Source organism: Miniopterus natalensis, chromosome 14 (genome assembly GCF_054644295.1).
Source record: "Miniopterus natalensis isolate mMinNat1 chromosome 14, mMinNat1.hap1, whole genome shotgun sequence".
Lineage (NCBI taxonomy): Eukaryota > Metazoa > Chordata > Mammalia > Chiroptera > Miniopteridae > Miniopterus > Miniopterus natalensis.
The window spans coordinates 58,398,360-58,418,968 of record NC_142094.1 but is presented as its reverse complement, the minus strand read 5'-3'; the positions used below and the strand labels follow the sequence as shown (position 1 = coordinate 58,418,968).

The 20,609-nt window shown below is 47.0% G+C and overlaps 2 protein-coding genes across 6 annotated transcripts; one reads left to right on the top strand and one right to left on the bottom strand.

The window, feature by feature from the left end:
* Window positions 1–499: 499 nt before the first annotated feature.
* Window positions 500–6,812, top strand: PSTK (phosphoseryl-tRNA kinase). Of its 2 annotated transcripts, none has more exons than XM_087824052.1 (6): window positions 500–697; window positions 1,309–1,600; window positions 1,834–2,032; window positions 3,262–3,337; window positions 3,789–3,882; window positions 5,043–6,812. In XM_087824052.1, exons 1-6 carry the CDS (start codon window positions 500–502, stop codon window positions 5,240–5,242), a joined length of 1,059 nt encoding a protein of 352 aa, XP_087680178.1. In that variant the 3' UTR covers window positions 5,243–6,812. The 2 variants fall into 2 exon arrangements, with proteins under 2 accessions (XP_087680178.1, XP_087680177.1); XM_087824051.1 differs by having other exon boundaries at window positions 500–715.
* IKZF5 (IKAROS family zinc finger 5) lies at window positions 5,695–20,361 on the bottom strand. Of its 4 annotated transcripts, XM_087824049.1 has the most exons (5): window positions 20,300–20,361; window positions 18,764–18,904; window positions 13,380–13,554; window positions 11,422–11,604; window positions 5,695–9,703 (listed from the first exon to the last, which is right to left on the bottom strand). In XM_087824049.1, the coding sequence occupies exons 3-5, from the start codon at window positions 13,510–13,512 to the stop codon at window positions 8,760–8,762; spliced, it is 1,260 nt and encodes a 419-aa protein (XP_087680175.1). In that variant the 5' UTR covers window positions 13,513–13,554; window positions 18,764–18,904; window positions 20,300–20,361; the 3' UTR covers window positions 5,695–8,759. The 4 variants fall into 4 exon arrangements, with proteins under 4 accessions (XP_087680175.1, XP_087680176.1, XP_016062612.1 ...); XM_087824050.1 differs by lacking the exon at window positions 18,764–18,904 and having other exon boundaries at window positions 20,300–20,355; XM_016207126.2 differs by lacking the exon at window positions 20,300–20,361 and having other exon boundaries at window positions 18,756–19,462.
* Between the last annotated feature and the right edge of the window lie 248 nt (window positions 20,362–20,609).

Here is a 20,609-nt window from a genome sequence, read left to right as displayed (position 1 = left end):
AGGCTCCAGCGCCGCGGCGGCGCATGCGCGTTCCGGCGGCCGCGCCCCGCGTGAGGGCGCCCCTGACAGTCACGGCGCCCGGCCACCCGCGAAGCCCCCCAGTGAGCGGCGGCCGAGCCCGGGGCGTGCGCGGCCAGCCTCCCCTCCTGTGCCGTGATTCCCAGTCCCTGGGCCTCCGAGGAGCTCTGGGGAGAGGCTCCGAGTCTCCTGCGGTGTCCCGGGGAGGGGCGTCAGCGTGAGAGCCGAGGCCCCGGGCCTGACGCCTGCGGGTGCCCCGCAGGGAGGATGAGCCTGACCCCCCAGGCGGCGTCCTGCAGCGGGGGGCCGCGTCGCCTAAAGCGCTCGCGCCAGCGCCGCAGGTGGCCGCGGGGACTCCACGGACACGGCGAGCACCCGGGTCCCCCGGCTCCTGACGCGCCGCTTCCTCCCCGCGGCACCAGGGGGCGCAGGAGCGCGGCGGGAGACTGCGCAGGCGCGGGGCAGGGCGTCCCCGGGCGGCATGGAGACCGGCGCGGGCGCCGGAGCAGCGAGCGGCGAGGGCCCGCGGGGGCTGGCGCTCTGCGTGCTGTGCGGCCTGCCCGCCGCGGGCAAGTCGAGCCTCGCGCGGGCGCTCAGCCGGACGCTGCGGCGGGAGCGGGGCTGGGCCGTGGGCGTCGTCGCCTACGATGACGTCATGCCGGACGCGGCCGTGGAGCCGGTGCGCGCGCTGCCATTGGTCAGTCAGGGAGGGGGGCGGGGCGCAGGGGGCGGTGGAGCGGGAGCCTCGCGGGGGGCGGGGCGGGACTCCGGCGGGGAGGCGGGGCCGGGGGCGGGCACCGGCGCGGCTCCCGCGGAGCTGGGCCCCTGGAGCGTCCGTGCTCGGCGCCCTCGATGCGCTGCGCCTTCTCCCCACGCGTCTCCCCAGCGCGTCTCCCCGGGCCGCGCGCGGGGTGCGGGGGGCGTCCCCGCCGCCGGAGCCGGGGCCCCCGGGAAGGGCTCGCTCAAAAGCCCCAGCGCAGCCGGCTTCACACCCGGCCGGGGCCCGAGCCGGCTCCGCGGGGCCGGGAGCGGCTCTAAGGGGGAGAAGGCGGGCGGCGAGGGAGCGGCGCCCGGGGAGAGGTTGGCCGTCCTCGGCCGGGCGCCGGGAGGGGGCGCGGCGGGCGCGCAGGGGCCGCCTCGTCTTCGGAGCGCTCCGGTCGCCGGGCGCGGGGGGCGCCCCGCGGACCCTCTGCTGCAGTGCCGGGGCTCGCGTGCCGAGCGCAGAGAGCGCAGTAAATACGGTGACCGCGCCGGCGCCCAACAGAAATCGCAATTCTTCGTGTTTTGCAGGCGTCGCAGTGGAAGTCGCTGCGGCAGGAGCTGCTCAAGTACCTGGAGTGCTTCCTGCTGGCCGTCACCGGCGGGAGTCAGGTGTCCCCGCCGCCCGGCCGGACCCCCGCCCTGTGGGACGGTTTCGTCACCTGCCTGAGGGGTCAGGACCTGCTGTCTGCCGCGGCGCTGGGGGGCCAGGCTCCCTGTCTCCTGACCAAGGCTGCCGTTTCCAGACCTTTGATTTTGATTTTAGATGACAACTTTTATTACCAAAGTATGAGATACGAAGTCTACCAACTGGCCCGGAAATGTAATTAAAACGTTTTCTTACTCACACATTTATTTGCATATCAAAATCATCCCTGTCTCTGGGGAGAATTTAATTGATTAGGAGGCTTCTGTGAATTGACTTAATTTTCAAAACTACACGCTCAGTATTGCAAACGGTTTTCCTGCTGCAGCTGGGATAATTTGTCTCATATGTTTATTTCACATTTTGGAAAATAATATACCAGTAATTGTGTGGTTTCAAATTGTTTTCAGATTCATTAGGCTTTTGCCAGCTCTTTTTAGATTGTTCTCTCGAGACCTGTTTACAGAGGAACAGCCAGAGACCACGGCCACTGCCTCCTGAGACCATCCACAGGATGGGGAGAAAGATGGAAGAGCCCAACCCTGAGAAAAATGCGTGGGAACGCAACAGCCTCAGGATTCAGAGCTCTGCGTGCTCCTCTGAGGCCAGGTATCCTGCCCAAGCTCTCCGTTCCCGTGTCTCCCGGAGGCGGGCACTGTGCTAACCGCTTTACTTGTATCCACTTGGTTAATCCTTGCAGGGGCCTCACACAGGCCATATATATATATATATATTTGATATGTGAGAGGAGTAGAGAGAGAGAAACGTCGGCTGCCTCCTGCACGCCGCCTACTGGGGATCAAGCCAGCAACCATGTAGTAAGTGGCAGAGCCAAGGTTGGATCCAGTGCCTCACTCCCTCTAGAGCCTAGGTTCTTTTCAATGAGAAAAATCATCTTGAGATTAAGATTTAACTCAGCGAATTCACTGCTTTGAATTTTTTCAGTGCTACCCTTTGTGCTCCCAGTCAAACCCAAACTCCTTACCGTAACTTAACGTAATCTAACCCTGGTGAACTCCCCAACCTCGTATCCTGCCTCTCCCTTTGCTACTTTTCAACCAAACCAGCCTTTTCTACACAAACACAAGTTTGTTCTTGCCTCAGGGCCTTTGTACTTGCTGTTCAATCTGCCCTTCCACATATTTATGCTTAACTGGCTTCCCTGACCATCCTAACCAACCATGAAGAATGTCGGTTAGATGACCCAGTCACTGTCACCGCTGCGTGTATCTTACCTCACCACTTGTCACTGTCTGAAATCATTATTTTGCTTAATTTATTGCCTCTCTCCATTACATTACCCCTTGGAGAGGGTAGGGATCTTGCTTTACCCCCAGCTTAGCACAGTTTCACGCACTTGGTTGTACAGTGTTCTTCATATAACGTGCTCAATACATACTTGTTGAATGAATGAACTATACCTCAGCCTTCCATGGCCCCGGGTAAGTGAGGAGCATTGACGACCCACATCCTGCAAGTGAGCAGGAGCCAGGAAGTGAAGACTGAGCGTTTCCTTAGGGGTAAGATTGAGTCCTGGTGGCCGGAAGCTCGGTGGTCAGTGAGGGAAAAGAGAGAATGTCCTTCCAGAGCTTACTGATAAGCTTTAGAAATCAGTATTTTTTTTAAATGAGGGGGGTTTTTTTGCTCATGATTTAAACTTCTACATTTGGATTCTTCAAGTGGACGGTAGCTTTTAAATCATTTCTCGTTTCCCCGTTTGTTTAGGAGTTTGGATTGTAGCTCCTCTGTTCCTTCAGAATTCAGCTTGGTGTTCAGCAACACAAGTTCCTTAAAAACAGATGTTTGCTCTAATAATTTTATCCCACCTTCTCTCACAGGCTGGAGTTGACGGATCTATTGCTTACTGCTCTGGAAAATCCAGTGAAATATGTTGAGGACAATGTGGAACAGAAGGTAAGTCTCCAGTTCAGGTTCAGTGTGAGAAGGAAGCACTTTTTGTTGGAAGGTTTTTTGAGCTGAGCGTAAAGCATGAGCGCCACGTGGAAGATGCTCGGGCACCGCCGCCCATCAGGCCAGCACTGGGCTCTGGCCGCCAGATGCAGTGGTGCCCTGGTGGCGGCCCACTGGCTGCTCAGCTGTTACATTTCCAGAAATGCTGAGCCTGTGTGCTGGTAGCTGAGGGCAGGGAAGGGGCTGTGTATACCAGAGACTGACAGACACTGCAGACAGGTCTTGTTTTTTGGAGAGCCCCTTACTGGATATTTACCAGCACCCACCACCCAGATAGAGCCCAGTTTACAACTGTGTAACTGTTCTAATAACCTTTTCGCATAATGCTCCTCCACTCTAGCCATGTCTTTGATTAACTACGTAACCGCTCTAATAACCTTGTCTGTGTTACTAGGAAACAGACAGAATTATTTGTTCAACTAACGTCCTTCATCAGGTGGATCAGACCCTGCGAAGAATCGTCTCTCAGACCATGAAGGAGGCAAAAGGTATGTTGGGTGGTTTCATTCTGTGAAAACACGCTTGGTATCATGAGTCATCAGGGGAGTGCAAGTCAGAACCACAACGAGATGCCGCTGCCGCCCATCAGGACACCTAGTGTAAGTGCTGCTGAGGATGTGGCGAGGCCGAGCCCGTCACTGCTGCTGGGAATGGAGACGGTGCAGCTGCTCCGGCCGACAGCCCATCGGTGTAGCATTACCATGAGACCCGGCAGTGCCCCTCTAGGAACATGCTCAAGAGAAGTGAAACATGTTCATACAAAAATGTGTACACGTTTATAGCAGCATTATTCATAATAGCCAAAAGGTGGAAGCAACCCAGACGCCCATCAGCTGACAATGATTCAACAAAATGTGGCACACACACAAAATGGACTGTTCAGCCATAGAAAGGAACAAAGCACAGGTACCTGTTACAACATGGTGAGCCTTGAAAGAGTGTGCAGAATCAAAGCGGCCCATCAGAACGGCCACATATGATGGGTCCAGTCCTGTGAAATGTCAGAATGGGGAAATCTAGACAGACAGCCACTGCATTAGTGGTTGCCTAGGGCTTGGGGGGGGGGGGGGGGGATGGAGTAGGAAGGCCACAGCAGAAGATGATGGAATAGTCTAAAACCGTGATGGGTGCACATGTCTGAAGACTAAAACCACTGAACTGTAGTTAAGTGGATAAATTGTATGGTATGTGAATTATCTCTCAGTAAAACTAACAAAAAATCCAGTTCCAGTCACACTACCCATTCGGCTGGTGGCCGCTGGGCTGAATGGGGCAGACACAGAACATTTCCGTCACTGTAGAAAGTTACAGGACGGCTGTGGTAACACCAGGTTCAAAACCAGATTGTCATTTTCTAGCTCTGCTTTTGTGTCTGTCTACCTGTTAGTTCAAGACATACGTGAAGTCAGGTCTCAAACAACAAAAAAAACCCAGGCTTGTCTTTTTTGCTTGGCAGTTTCATACCGACTTATTTAAATGATTGTTGTGTCACATTGATGTGGCCTTTTGTCCAAATATTATACCAACTCAGTTGTGATTGTTTACAGAAGAAGCTGTTGGTTTGTCTGAAGTAAACTAATTTCCTGATGTGACCAGACAGCCCAGCTTCATTGAATTGACAGATAACCTGAGACTGTCTTGATTGCAGATGAGCAACTGCCGCCTCACGACCTGAAGCTTCTGGCCGGAGACCTTAACAAGCTCAAAGCCGAGTTTCTGGAAGACCTAAGACAAGGAAACAAAAAATACCTGTGCTTCCAACAGACCCCGGACATAGCAGATGTGGCTTCTTTTTTTCATTACGAAAAAGACAGCATTGTGCAGAAGTATTTTTCAAAGCAGGATTAAAGCTTCTGAATTTCCAGTCGAATGTCTGATTTTGGTTAAGATTTTGCAAACCAATCACAACAGTTTTGTATCACTGGGTGCTTTCTAGGCCAATGACGTGAATTGCCAGACTCATTTTTCACAAAAATCAGTCATTCTGAAAGATCCATTTGTCATAACAGAATTACTGCAGTCATTCGCTTGTCAGGTGTGACACGGATAACTGAGCCTCAGAGGCAGCCTTCATTTACATGCCAGAACCCTCGGGGCTGGGGGGCAGCGGAGACAACAGGTGGTTGTGTGGAGCTGTTTTTGTTTTTAACTCAGGTGACATCTACTCCTGGGTTAGGCACTCTACAAAGTCAAACTAATGTAGCCATAAACCCTTTTTATTTCGATTAACATTTTACATGCTGGAAAATGACTACAAAACTAATTGGACCCTAATTCTCAAAAAAGAAAAATCGAAAGCATTAGAAAGTGTTATTTTTTATTCATGTATTACAAAAGCAAAGCTGTGACCGCGTGAACGACATACTGGGCATGGTTGCATGAAATCTCTTTCTGGGGCCCCTAAACAATACAGTTTTTGCAGCCATACTTATTTTATGTTTTGCATACAAAATATGTCCTTTACATCACAGTCCACATTAACAAAAACAAGCTCTAGAAATCATATACCCTCTAAGACTAATTAACCAAAAAAAGTCCTTAGCAGGGAATTTTTAAAAAGTAACACGTCCATTTGATAAATATTTTTGTAGAATTTAAAATGAGGTTTATCTCTTAACATTTTTTTAGCAATATTCCCTTTGTCAAACAATTCTTACTTCTAAAGTGAAACAGCACTGGAAAGGGCCAAAGGAATTGTTCCAAATAAAAGTCGAGCCTTGACTAGAACTGTAGGAAGCTGTAGCTACACACGACATTAGTAAAACCTGCAACAGCCACTCCCCATTCATTTCTTCACAGTTGCTTAAAAAAATATTAGTGGAGATAAATTATCTACCAACTTTAAAAATCTAAACTTACGTTCACTGAATAAAAATAAATTTAGTTTCAGAACATTGCCTCTTACAGCAAAGTACTATAAATAGTGCACATTAAACATTTCCTGACAACTCACCTCTATAAAATAGTTGATTAAAAATAAATGGGATAAATATATTCAATATTTAATGGAAAATACATTGAACTCACAAGAGATTTAAGTAAAATCCTAAATCTTTTTAAAAATACAATACTAAAAAAGTGTCTAAGGTAGATTTGCTTCAAAAACCTTAGTGCATTTAGAAGTAATCGTAGCTTTCAAGCATCAACACCTTTGGAATACCAACTGTGCTCTTTAAGTCATAGGAAAATTAGAATTATATATTCTAGTTTGTAATTATGAACAAAATTTCTAAGTTTAAATTAAAACATACATTCAAAACATCTCTTTAGTTGTAAGAAAAGCATGTATTTGTCACTACCTGGCCCAGAATAATAAACTGGTTTAACAAGAGGGTTCTTCCTTTTGTTTAATGAAAACTTGCATTTTCTATTTTGCATATTGCTTTTATTTGAAGAATAAAATAAAAGGGAAAAAAATAAAAGCTTCCAAACAACAGCAACCTGTTTCTTTCTGGGAATAAATCCTGGGGCCAAGTAACATTTGGAAATGGCTGCACTGACACTGATCTGAGTGGCCAGCAGCCTGAGCAACAGCGCAAGAGGCTGGAGAATTTAGATGCAGAAGCCTCAGCTTGGACAGGGAAGAGGGGTGTGGTTGGGTGGAGAAACTGAGATGCTGCCGCTTTGAACAGTGCGACTGAGACTAGTTCAGGTTGGACATTAGACCACGAGCACCCACTTTAAAGGCTTTCCAGCACTTGGGAGGGCAGAAGATCCGCTAATGGCAGTCAGGAGTTTTGTGGACATAAATATACCATCAGTGTTTCCCTTTCATTTACTCCAACAAAAACAGTGGTCCTTTTGGGTTAATAAATGCTCCATCGTTAGGACATTCTCTTTACAAAGCCACTTAGTAACACTTTGAAGCTTTGAACCAAATTAAAAATAAAATTTTTGCAAATTACACAGAAACCAACAGTTAGTAACAATATAGTTTATTGTTTGACCAAGCTCTGTTCAGGGTAAGCTAGTTATTACACAATATATAAGCAACAGCCTCCCATTCAAAATTACTCTAGATTTATTTAGCAAGTCTTATTTCTGTAAACAAATATGTTTAAATGCATTTTATATCTATTTTCACATTTTTAAGTCTTTTCCCACTAAGGTGACGGCTGAATCAGTTTCCAGTTTGTCCCTGCACAGGGAGGATGGCACACCGCAGGGAAGCACTCCAGCTTGAATTCACACAGATGTTTTAGACGGCCAGTTCTGAAGAGGAGACCAGAGTTCATTTGAGATGTGTGTTCTTTTTAAAAAATACTACTTCACCATCACATTTTCCCGGGTGTTCCTATACACACCTTTTTTGGGAAATTATGGACAACAAATGGATACAAGGCAGGAAAAAGGAAGTTCAGAGATTTTGTTAAGGATTATTTCCTGGAACCAGATGGGACCTCCACTCACCTCTTTGGTCATCAAAGGAACAGGGGAAGAACAGATTCTTAGTATTAGTCTCACCCAACAGTAACACGTCAGAAGGAAGGATTTAAATGTAAGGTTCAAACTAAAAGAAAAAAGGCATCTCATGGATCATCAATCCTCTGATATTTCCAGCGTCCTCATGTATTTATATGTGGTTTTTAAAATAAAGTAGAAGTGTAATAAAAAGTCCAATAAAAAAAATGTGTTTTTAAACCAGAAATTGAACAAACAGGTTTTTAAAAATTAAACTCCATTTTCAATGTAAAGCCTTAAGCTGCATTTCTTTTCAGAACATTTCTCCCAAATTTTTATAAAAAGAATGAACTGTTTTATATTTTCCCTTATGTTTGAAAAAAGAAAGGTTTACTATACTCTGAAATAGCTTTACTACCAGTCTAAGCTACTAATTCAACTTAAACTATGTGAACTAAATAGTATTCCAACTAAGAGCAATTTTAAAGGCAATTTCTCTGCTAAACATTGAAATAAGTTTTAACAAATTTTGTGAGAAAGTAATTTATTCTACCATTCTGAAACATGGCAGAAATGACATATAGCTGCAACGTGTATGTTGAAACATCTAGTATCAAGCTTTGAAGTTTATCTGGACCATAAATGTGGGAAATTTAAATGCACACCTGGGAGATTAAGATTGCACTTCAATCCTCAAATGTCTAAACGAAAGGGGAAAACAGACACCGATGTGTCTAATTGTTCTAATATATAAACGACCCTGACCAGGCTTTTATGAAAAAAAGGGAAAACATCTCTTTCCACTGTCAAATTTTTTTCTATAAATATAATGTATAAACTTTAAATTAGCATACACCTTATTAGGGATGGGCCCTCCCCCCCCCCCCCCCGCCAAAAAAAAACAACGATAAAACTACAAAACACAAAAAGTCAAAACCAAGTAAAGAGTAACGGGAGTTTCCCATCAGTGTTGGTTGTGTTGCCCTCTTGCAAAATGACAGGCAAAATCGTACTTGTTCTTACACTTGCACCCACAGATGTTACACTGGAAAGGGTTTTCATACCCGTGGCACCCCATGTGAATGGTGTAAAGGATGTTGTCAGCAAAGTACATGTCACAGTGCTGGCAGTGGTGCAGGAGCTGCGGGTCCTGGGCCGGCAGAGCTGGAGCAGGCGTGCTCGGCTGGCTGTTTCCCAGGCTGGGTGTGCTCGTGTGCGCACTCGGCTCGCTGCTCGGCCCAGCCACGGGACTGTAGTTCCTCTGGCTCTGTGACGGCCGAGGCTCAGGGCTGGTGGGGGAGGTACTCTGAGGGAGGCTCACGGACACAGCCGCGACCACCGCCTGGGCGGAGGGCTGCTGCATCAGGAAAGGCTTCTCATCCGGGCAGGGCACTACATCGGGGGACGCGGGGTTCGGGTTTTCAGGTGGCAAACTGGACAGCTGTCCTGCGAGAGTGGAGAGCTGATTTAAAGGGTTGTCGACCAGGAGTTCTTGGGGGTCCCTTGGTAAGCCTCCAGCAGATGTGGTCTTCGCCATACTTTCATAGGAGTCAGTCTGGATGCTGGGGATTTCGTGGGTGAAGTCGTTAAGGTAGTCTGGCTTCTGAACCACCATGGAGGGTGGGCTTAAGTTGATGAGTGCTCTTCGGCTATAGCCCAGATTGCTTGTTTTCTTCTGTAAAACCCCCCACATTTTCTTGCTGCTTAAGGAAGACCTAGCACCTTTAATTGGTACCATTTTATGCTTGCGCCTTCGATGATGGGACAGGTTACTTCGATCACTGCAGCGGAAGGAACATAATTCACATTTGTATGGTTTTTCTCCTGTATGGGAACGCATATGGGCTTCCAGATGACGCTCATAAGCAGATGCAAATGGACATAAGTGACATCTATGAGGTTTTTCACCTGTTGAAAAAGAAAAGTGGAGGAGACATTGCAAGAGGAGCTCATTTATGTCTAGTTTCATGTTTTGTCCATTCATTAGATTTGAAATTGATCAAAAATAAAATGCTTGCCCTGGCTGGCGTGGCTCAGTGGTTAGAGTGTCAGCCTGTGCACCGAAGGGTCTCGGATTCGATTCCAGTCAAGGGCACGTACCTGAGTTGCAGGTCTGATCCCCACCCCCGGATGGGGCGCGTGCAGGAGGAAACCAATTGATGTGTCTCTATCACGCCGATGTTTCTCTCTCTCCCCCTTCCACTCTCTCTGAAAATCAATGGAAAAAATATTCTCACTCCTAGGGTGAATATAAAATGTTTTTTTAAAAAAAATGCTTTTCAGAAATTCACATTTGCACAATATGTCATTAGAATTTGTAAAGAAACCTGCAAACAAAGCTTCAGGACTCATCAGCAACAATTTGAGATACACAGGTATGTTCTATTAGGCAATATAGTGTGAACATTTTACAGCTTCCACTGGCATTTGAGGAAAGAAGAAATAGCACAACTGACCATAACATTTCCCACATGATGACAACTTTACCAAAAGGATGCCCCAGAGTTACATGTTCATGTATACATGACCCCTATTCACACATATTTACACACACACACAAATACCCCTTCCTCAGGAAAAAAATACATAAACCTTTTTTTTTTTTAATCCTCACTGAGGATATTTTTTCCATTGCTTTACAGAGAGTGGAAGGGAGAGAAAGAGAGAGACACACACATCAATTGGTTGCCTCCGCCATTCACCCCAAACACAGGGCCGGGGATTGAGCCTGCAACCGAGGTATGTGCCCTCGACCAGACTCGAACTCCAGACCCTTTGGTCCACGGGCCAACGCTCTAACCACTGAGCCAAACCGGCCAGAGCTACATAAATGTCCTCTTATCAAATGGAAAGTTGAAAACTGAAACAGGTTCGCTAGTCCAAGTGTGAGCTATGCAAAGTGTCTCTTCGAAACTGCCAGCCTCACCTCTACCTTCCCCCGCCACTTCCGTGGCCAGAAGGGACATTTTAGTTAGTGCTGTTAGTTGAAGATGACCAAACATGTAAAATAAATATCTGAAATATGAGATTTGGGGTCATTCATTTAACAACAAGCACAGAGTACCTACTATGTGTCAGGTGCTCTGCTGGGCTCTGGGGGCCCAAAGATGGCGATGACACAGTCCCTGTCATCAAGGTTTTCAGGCCACCACACGGCGTGGGGAGCCACTGGGGCACAGAGGGACCCCCTGACCGGGTCTGGGCCAGGACAAGGTGTAGTCAGGAAGGTTGCACAGCAGAAGGGAGAGCTAAGGTGAGACATGAGGATGAACAGTGTAGTCTGCAACCATAAAGAGACCCTCTCCCTGGTCTGAACAGAAACATCCTTAGTGAAGATAAAGATAGAAATGTGATTATCACTTCCTGTTGCCTTCAGCATGAACGTGTCTGGCCTGAGAAGCAGGCAGGTGTTGAGAGACTGTGTGGATCAAGGAGAAAGGTGACTCAAGAAGGGGGAAGCTCTGCGAGGGCCTCACTTCCCGTCTGTATGTCATGCTATTGCTTTGTAAAAATGGAGCAACTTCCCCATTTATTCAAATCTTCTGCCAACCTTCACCTTTAAACCACTAGAACTACTTATATGACGATCAGCCTGCCCTCCTGGCCCCTCCCAGCCCTCTCCTTACCTGTGTGGATTCTGATGTGCTCAATCAGCCGGGCCGTCCCTTTGCTGGCATAATTGCAATACCGACACTTGAGCTTCCCATCAAAGGTCCTTTCGAACCCATCTACTAACATTCCTGAGTTTTCATCCAGGGAAACTTCAACAGAAGGGTGATCAAGTCCATTCTGATCACCGTCTGTTCCAGCTATAAACAAAGCATAGCAAAAGAAATTACGCATCTCAGAATCAACTCAATATAGCATTTTAGTCTTAACTGGCAGAAAATCTTTTATAAAATGGTAGTTTACTTAGCTTACTTACAAATTTTTATCAGTTTCTACATGCTTTTGCAGAAGAGAAGAGGGCACTGCCCTTGAGACAGGTGAGGAAACAGGAGTGACCAGTGGTGGCAGCTAAACACACGTGTAAGGCTCTACCCTCTTCTATAAATATAACTGGAAGTAATGAAAGTCTCCCAAAATCCTAACTCTACTTACTTTATAGCCTAAACCAATTAATGTGGAGTTTTGCTCCGTTCCACTCATTTGTATGTGTCCTAGAGTCTGGGTTGCATTTAGAATCTTAAAATTCTAATTAAGCACATAAAGGAAAAGACTGCATTTGATTCCTTCAAATGTTAGAACTGTTAAGAATTTGAGAGCGCTCTGCTCTTTACCTAATCCGACTGCTTCTTTGTAGAAGGGCCTGAAGGGGCCAGTGCTCACGATGGGGAAAGAGCAAACAGTGGGGATGACTGTGGTCTCCTGACTCCCCATCCGGCAATCTGAACACTAGTGTCTACAGGGAAATTTTCACGCCTGCAGCTTTGAGGGAAAAGCACTTCTATTGCACTCCCCGGAGGCAGCAGCGCTGGCGTGAAGAATTCAGGCGGCACCCTCCCGGGGGAGACACAAGCTTGCTGGCTGGTGCACCTCCAGCCGCTGCAACGCCACTGCACTGGACGCATGAGGCTCAGTGCCCCTCCCTCCCGCTGCTGCCCAAGCCCAAGACACTCAACACCTAAGTGTGTATGAATCACCTGGACAGCTCACTAAGATGCAGACTCTGATTCAGTGGACTTGAGGTGGGGCCTTACGGTTTAGATGTCTAACAAGCTGGCTGGTCTCTGAACTACAAGTCCACAGACCATCTAGGTCAAGGGCCAGGCAACTTTTCCTGCAAGGGTCAGACAGCACATACTTCAGGCTGTGGGGGCCACATGGTCTCTATCACAGCTACTCAACTCTGCAGCTGTAGTACAAAAACAGCTACAGAAAACAGGTAAATAAGCACGTGTGCCTAGATTTCAATAAACCTTTACTTATGGGTGCTGAAGTATGAGTTTCATATAATTTTCACGTTATGACATTATTTTTCAGATTTTTTCCCAACTATCTTTAAATATAGAAACCACTTAGCCTGCAGGTGACAAAGAGATGGTTAGCGGTGCTGAGGGGGCTCATGGCTACAGTGCACGGACCCCTGGGTGAGGGTCAGACTCAAATGCCATTGGGCGTGGAAAGCAGACTAGACAGACACAGTCTACCTGCAGTGGATCTTGGCTTTCTCCAACCGTTTCTCCTCCTAGACGGGTAAACATGGCCTGCCCTTTCTTCATTTTAAGAGAGAAGAAAAGGAAACCCCCATTTGTCTCAGGTCTAACCCAGATTTCCTAATGTGCCCTTTGTGTGCTAAGCTGATGCTCGACCCCTTTGGGTACCTGTGTCTCTTGTTACCAGAACCCCTGCTCTTCCAACAAGACCATAAAGCAGTTCTCGGCCATGAGTGAAGCCCTGGGGGTCTCCCTCTCCCTAAGCAAAAATCTGACATGTCCAAAAAAAGAAAAATTTGCCCTGTATCTTTTTAGGGGAAATGGAGCGGTTCCCATCAGGGAATAACGGTTTCATAGTATGGACAGCTGCACACAAACACTCCTAGGTTTATAAAAGTGAGTTATCAATAGTATTAAGATGAGTCTACCTCCCTGAAGAGCCTCTGCTTCCTTGTCCCCACTCACGGACCCGGAGATCATGTTCACATGGTGCGTCTGCTGTGTCAGGTACTCCTGGAAATCCTTTACGAAGTCCAGAGGCTCTGGCTTCTTCTCACCCATCTTTGCCTTTTTTTTTCTTTTTAAGTTTACAGTTCGTTATACCTGGGGGAAACAACCGAAAGAATGTTACACTACTTGGGGAGATCCAGTACCTATTAAAACAACAACAGCGACAAAGCACCACCGCAAGGCGCCATGCGGAGCAACAGAGAACACAGTCCCTGCTTTAAATACTGTATAATCTTCCTGCAGAACCAGAGAAGACACACAAAATGGTGAAAAATTAATGTATTTAACAATGAAATTAACTGGGATTCGAACTTAAGTCTTAGAGGCTGGAAGGAAATTACAAAGACTCTAGGGTAAGGAGAAAATAAGCCCAGGTGAAAGAAACAGGCACGTCAGCCGGGATTATCAACAGCGAGTAAGGAAACCAAGTGGCCCACCAGGGGTGTCAGCAGCTGCTGGATGATGGCATGTGGCCCATCCACATTAGCCAATACAGTTGCTGCCAGCTGCATATAGCTACTGAGCACTTCAAATGTGGCTACTGCAGATGATGTGAGTTTTAAATTTTATTTAATTAAATTTAAGTTGCTGGCCCTGCTCAGTTGGTTGGAGCATCGTCTCATACACAAAAAGGTGGCGGGTTCGATTCCCAGTCAGGGCACATACCCAGTTGCAGGTTCAGTCCCCAGTCAGGGCACATCGGGGAGGCAACCGACTGAAGTTTCACATCAATGTTTCCCCCCTCCCCCTCCTCTCTCTCAAATCTATTAAAAAAACAACAACACTGAAATAGCTCCACATGGCTAAGGAATATCATTATGGACAGCAAAGGCCCTAAGTTCACAGGGTTCACGTGAATGAGTGCCCCAGAAATCGGTGATCTAGAACAGGGGGTGGCAGACCTTTCTGTAAGAGGCCAAACAGTAAATATTTTAGGCTTTGCAGGTCACGCAGTCTCTGTCAAAACTACTCAATTTTGTCACTGTCGCTAAAAGCAGCCACACACAGTATGTGAATGAATGAGTAGGCCCATGTTTCAATAAAACTATAAAAACAAGCACTGAGCCGGTTTGGCCTACAGGCCACATTCCCCACCCCTGCCCTAGAAATCCAGAACCACCTGCACCACCACTCACCCCCTGCTCACTATGAGAGTGGGAGGAAATTAAGAAAGAAAAGAAAAAATCCCTGATGCTGACAGAGTGGACAAGTCCCATGTCGGATTTTGTAATCACAAACTAAACGGGTCTTCACATCGGTTTATGGCCAAATTCACAAATCAAATCTCCAAACAGTTTTCTAGAAAGAACAAAATTAGGAAGTCCAGCACCTAAAAGGCAAAAAGTCTTTTCTTCCAATAAAAATATTTTTATGCAAAAGCAAAACGTTGTGAAATGAGAGGGTTCCATTCAAGTATTTTCCAATTCGCAAAAGCTTGACCGACATTTTAAGAACCAAAACTCCTGTTTTAATTGGTTAACTTGATCACGTTACTGCTATAGATCAGTGGACTACATCGTGCAGCGCTGGCCTTGGGAACCAGGGAAGAACCACCAGGTCTGTTTCAGTCGCTTTTTCCCATCTTCCCATGTTTCCTTGAACTGGTTCTGTTTCCTCATCACTGTATCACTGTATTACTATTTGTTTTGTGACTACAGTTGATTCTACTGATTATTTGTCCTTTAAAATTTGCCCCTTGGTTAAAGAAAAAAAATGTGAGCCAGTCCACTCCAGTGAAAAAGATCATTAAGAATGAAACCAAGAACAACAGGTAATCATGTTATATCTCAGTAAAACTGAGGGGGACACAACTCAAAACACAGGGCAGTGGGGAGAACTGTGAAAATATGCATGAAAAGGCGAAGAAATCTAGCAGACAGAAGTGTCGAATGAGTTCCAGAAAGAGAAAACTAAACAAGAGAAATGGTTTTTAAAAAATAATGATCATGCCCGGACAAGCAGGGCTGAGCAGCTGAGCGTCGGCCAAGGATCCAGGAGATTGGGTTCGATTCCCGGTCAGGGCGCAGGCCCGGGTTGCGGGCTCCATGCCCAGTCAGGGACGTGAGGAGGCAGCCGATCAATGACTCTCTCTCATCGTTGATGTTTCTATCTCTCGCTCCCCCTCTCCCTTCCTCTCTCTGAAATCAATAAAAATATATTAAAAAACAAACAAATAAATAAATAAAATATAATGATCAATAAATTTCCAGAATTAGAGATCTCTCTCAGAAGGAATGGGACCTGAAGTATAAAACAGGACATATGACGACAGACACATTACTGTGAAATGTGAAGACCTCAGAAACACAGATTACACAACACTGTCTAGAGAGAAAAGATAGTCCACCCACCTAAGAAAAAGTCAGCCTGACACGGGGCACCAACTGCAACCTTAGGGGAAAGACAACAGCAGCAAAACCATTTATTCAAATTTAGAACGTTTTAGCTTCAAGTTGATAAAGGATGTCTTCCAAAACTCTGTCACAATCAATGGAGAAAATTCAGACACATTGCCTTTAGAATCAAGAACAAGACAAGAGTCGGGTCAGCGTGGCTCAGTCATTGAGCATCGACCTATGAACCAGGAGATCATGGTTCACATCCTGTCAGGGCACATGCCCGGGCTGCAGGGTTGATCCCCGGTACGGGGCATGCAGGAGGCAGCCGATCAATGATCCTCTCATCATTGATGTTTCTCTCTCTCTCTCTCCCCCTCTCCCTTCCTCTCTCTAAAATCAATAAAAACATATTTAAAAAAAAAAAAGACAAGAATACTTGCTATTGCTATTTTTTTAATTGAATTTATTGGGGTGACTGGTTAATAAAATTATGTAGGTTTCAGGGATACAATTCTATATACATCACCTGTATATTGTACTGGGCTGCTGCTATTTAACATAGTACTGGAGGCAGAGGCCCCCACAATAAAAAAAAGGGAAGAAAGAAATCAAGGAGAAAGAAAGAAAGACAAGGTATGAGGATTGGGAGATTAAAAACCACGATGATGATGTTAATCTGGGAAATTGTCTTATAAACTGTAAAAGCTGTAAGGTCCTATAGCTTGTCTGTGTTCTACTTGTAAGTTATAATGAAGAAATCCTGGTATTTACCTTGCAACTTAGCATCACTCCTAGCCAATCAGTTTACAACAAAACTGATGTTTCCACTGGAAAATATCTAAATGTGCTTTGGCCGGCTTCAATAAGCAAGATAAGCCTTACCAAATCCTGAATAAAAAGCGTAACACTGCTCGGATACGAGTGACAAGACAGAAAATGCAGGAGACTGCCAGCAGGCACGCAGAAGAAAATGGTAATTTTACACATGCATCTCAAGTTTTAAGAACATAAATGAACCTAATCACAGAGGGTAACTGGCTCATTTTGACAGTCTTGGCTATTATCACACTGTCACATTATAAATTTCACTGTTTTCCCTGCCATAATTGCGTGCTAATTTTCAATCATAATGCATGGTGGACTTAAAAAAAAACAAATCCGAGACCCAGGGATGCCAATGGGAAAAAAGGAAAATAACATTGTAAACGTGAAGGAAAACAATTTTTAGAGTTTTAAATATATTGATATGGTTTATAACCTCAGACCTCTCTCTTTGTAACAAACATACGCAGACACAGACATACACACACGCACGTGCACAATATGACAGGCCCTTGCACAGCTCTAGTCCCTGGAGGCTGTGAATGAAAGATGCCGAAATGTGAATGGAGTCTTTGGTTCAAGACCCAGGTTTCTCCAGCTCAAGTCAGTATATCCAAGCACGATAAATAGAAAACAAACACTAATTCTGAAGCAATAGAAAGCTTCTTGACATTGAAAGAAAATACAGACTTTATACCCAAACCATCTGTCTTCAATAAAGTACTCAACAGTCTCAGCACTGAGAGTTTAATCTAAGAAATCCATAATTAACTGATATCTGGAAATGCCTCTAAAACACTGATGAATTTTAAAACCTGTGCAAAATAACATAAAAAACTGCTTTGGAAATCAGCAAACGATAATGTTTTTATTGAAAGTATCTTTCCTACAAGCCATGAATTCAACACCTTGGAGCTTGTTAGCCAAAAAAATTATACATTTCAATGTGTAAAATTATGCCATCAGAAAAAGCAGCATAGTTAAGAGTTCTCCACGTATAGGATAGATTTGGGTGATATATTCCAAGCCTTATCTACTCTTTCTGTAACTGATATCTAATTATATCAACCAAAGGGAAGAATTTCCCCTATACTTTATGATAACATTCCTTACGATACAGCAAAATTTCTGAGTTTTCTCTGTGGTTACTCTGATTAAAGTTAAATCGGGTACTCCGTGGTGTGTAGGTATATATGTACATAGAAACTGACTAGAATAAAATTCAATTATTTTTATGTCAATAGCTTCTCCCAAATTTTCCATTCAAGGCTCAAAAATAAGGTTCTCTCAAAACAATCAGAGGACACTCACGCCAGTGAAAAAAAAAGACATTTCTGAAATAAGCTTTGATATCCCAAGAACATGAAGAAGACCTCTTTTCCTTAAGCAGGTAACTAACTATTCTGACCTTTCTTTGGTTTCTGATGAAGGATTTATTTGCATGATATCCTCTGATCTTTCTTCTTCAGTCTTGTATTACAAACGGGAAGTTTTTGATCAACACACACACACACACACACACACACACACACACACACACACCCCCCTTAACCAGTAGCTGGCAATACAGGGTGGGCATGATGCAAATTAGAAGACAACCACCATGAAACAGAGGTAATATAAGAACCAGAAGACGCTCTTTAACCACCTTCCTTCCAAGTCTCTTTTCTAAGCTATAGGAGAATTTTGAGAACACATGATTAGGGAATAGCAGAATCTGTTTTATTCATCTGACATTTCTGAGAAGGGCTAAAATCATAAAATAGAATACTTAGCAACTGACTTATACAGTAACTTAATGTGGGGGTTAGGTAGGACTACATACGTAAAATGACTGCAGTTCAATTGACATGCTTACTTTCAGACAAATAATTATGGTCACTGAAAGATTTACTCTGCCATAGAACACATATCAACGGAGGAGCCTGACAAATTAGGTTTGGTTTGTGGAGGGGATAGCATGGACCTTCAAAGAGAATTAGAATATGTTTTCTCTGATTACAGAACTGTCAAAAAATACACAAATTCTTGAAGGCAAAAGGGGACATTATGAGGCTTTAGGAGGTCAGAAAACATAAAACATAAATGAATACAAGTTAGAAGAAATCCAAAAGCAGAGTTACACAATCTAACCTTCTCACCCCAAATCAGTTCCTCCTTTTTCTTGCCACTTCAACATTGATGAAATGTAGAGTAATCGAAATTTACTCTGGAGACACACCAAAGGACTCCAAAAGGCCATGCAGGGAATTTCAACTAAAATTGAAAAGCCACACAGAGTTCTGCAAAGAAAAACACACCACAAATCAAAACCTTTACGATAAAAGTTTCATTAGCATCTGCAAGTTTACTAAGCTCACAGAACAACTTGTGCCAATTCTACCACTACCAGAAAAAGAAGACTAGGCTAACAGATCAACAAAAAAACAAAGCAGCAGACTCACTTCAACGAAAGCTCCAAAGCATCACCAAAGAACAGCAGGCCGCACAGGGACTGCTGTTTTTTGTTTGTTGCAACTGGTGGGTTTCATTTTTGGCAAAACTTTTCACATCTTCCTAAATTCAAGTTACCAATTTCACCTGTTCACAGGACACGTCTAAAAGGGCCAGGCTTAGTCCCAGCGGACCACCTAGAGTTGCATTAAAAACAGCACCGCGCTGGGGGAAACATTAGTGGGAAAGGGGTTTTAGAAAAAACACACAAAAAACCGACCAGGCAAGGCCAACAAGGGCACATCTGGTTCCCACCTCTCCACGGCAACCAAGACACTTAGGGTTTCAGGGGAACACTCGGGCTCCCCCAGGGGCAGAAAACACCGCCGCAATCAATTCCCAAGAATATACAGGGTGTCCCCCCCAAAAAAATGCACACACACTTTAACAGCTGACTGCTGCAGCCTCTACTGCATCTTGAGAACGAGGCGATTTCAATAAGCACCGCATTCAAAGCGTGTGTTGCATACACTTGGGGGGACACCCTGTACGGCCCGTAGCCGGGGCGATGGCACGACGTACAGAGCCAAGCGGGATGTGAAAGCCGCGGCCCGGGCGCGCCGGAAGCCGGCCCCAGCTGCCCCCCCCGGGCTGTCCCAGCGTCTCGCCCCCGCCGGCCGCCGGGGCCCTGAGCCCGCAGACGGCGCGGGGACACCGGCCGGGCGGCGCCGTCCACGCGCTCACGGGCTGGCCCGGCCCCCGCGTCCCCGCGGCTTAGCCGCCCAGGCCCCGGCCCGCCCAGGGCTCGGCCGCCGCGAGCCCCCGTCTCCCCGGCCAGGCGCCCGCAGGGACCCCGGCCGGCGGGAGCCTTAAAGTCCTTCCCGACAGTCGCCGGGGCCGGCGTCGGGGCGCCGTCCCCCCGACACCAGACCCCTGGGGCCTGTCCCGCCGGACGCCGGGCCCCCGACCCGCGCGGGCGCCCCGCCCGGGGCTCAGCCCCGCCGACGGCCGCTCCCTCGGGGCCGCCGGGACCGCGGGCGCCGCGCCTCCGCCCCGGGCCGAGGGAGGCCCCGGGTCGCCACCCCGCCGACCCAGCGGCCACGCCCGACCCGCCCTCCGCGGGGCCGAGTCCCGGGTGGGGTCCGCGGGTCAGCCGCGAGCCCGGCTCTCCCGTCCCGCCGCCTCTCCCGAGCCGTCCTGCTCGGTCGCGTGACCGCCGCCTCGGACCGCAGCCGGCCACTCACCGCCTGACAGCTGCCCCGAGGCACCCCCGCCGCCCGGTACAACGCCGCTGCCGTCGCCGCTGCCGCCGCCGCCGCCGCCGTCCCCATCGCCGCCGCCGCCATGTTTGCTGCGTCTCCGCCACCTTCCCGCCCCGCCGCCTTCCTCGAGTCTCGCGCGATCAGGAAGCGGCGCAAAAGCGGAAAGGAGGCTTATGTCCCTCCCGGGGTTCCGTAGGCAGGAGGGGGTGTGGTCTAGGGGGTGTGTGAGCACTGAGGGGCGGGGCTGGCCGTGCGGAGGGGGCGTGACGGGCCGTGCGGAGGGGGCGGAGCT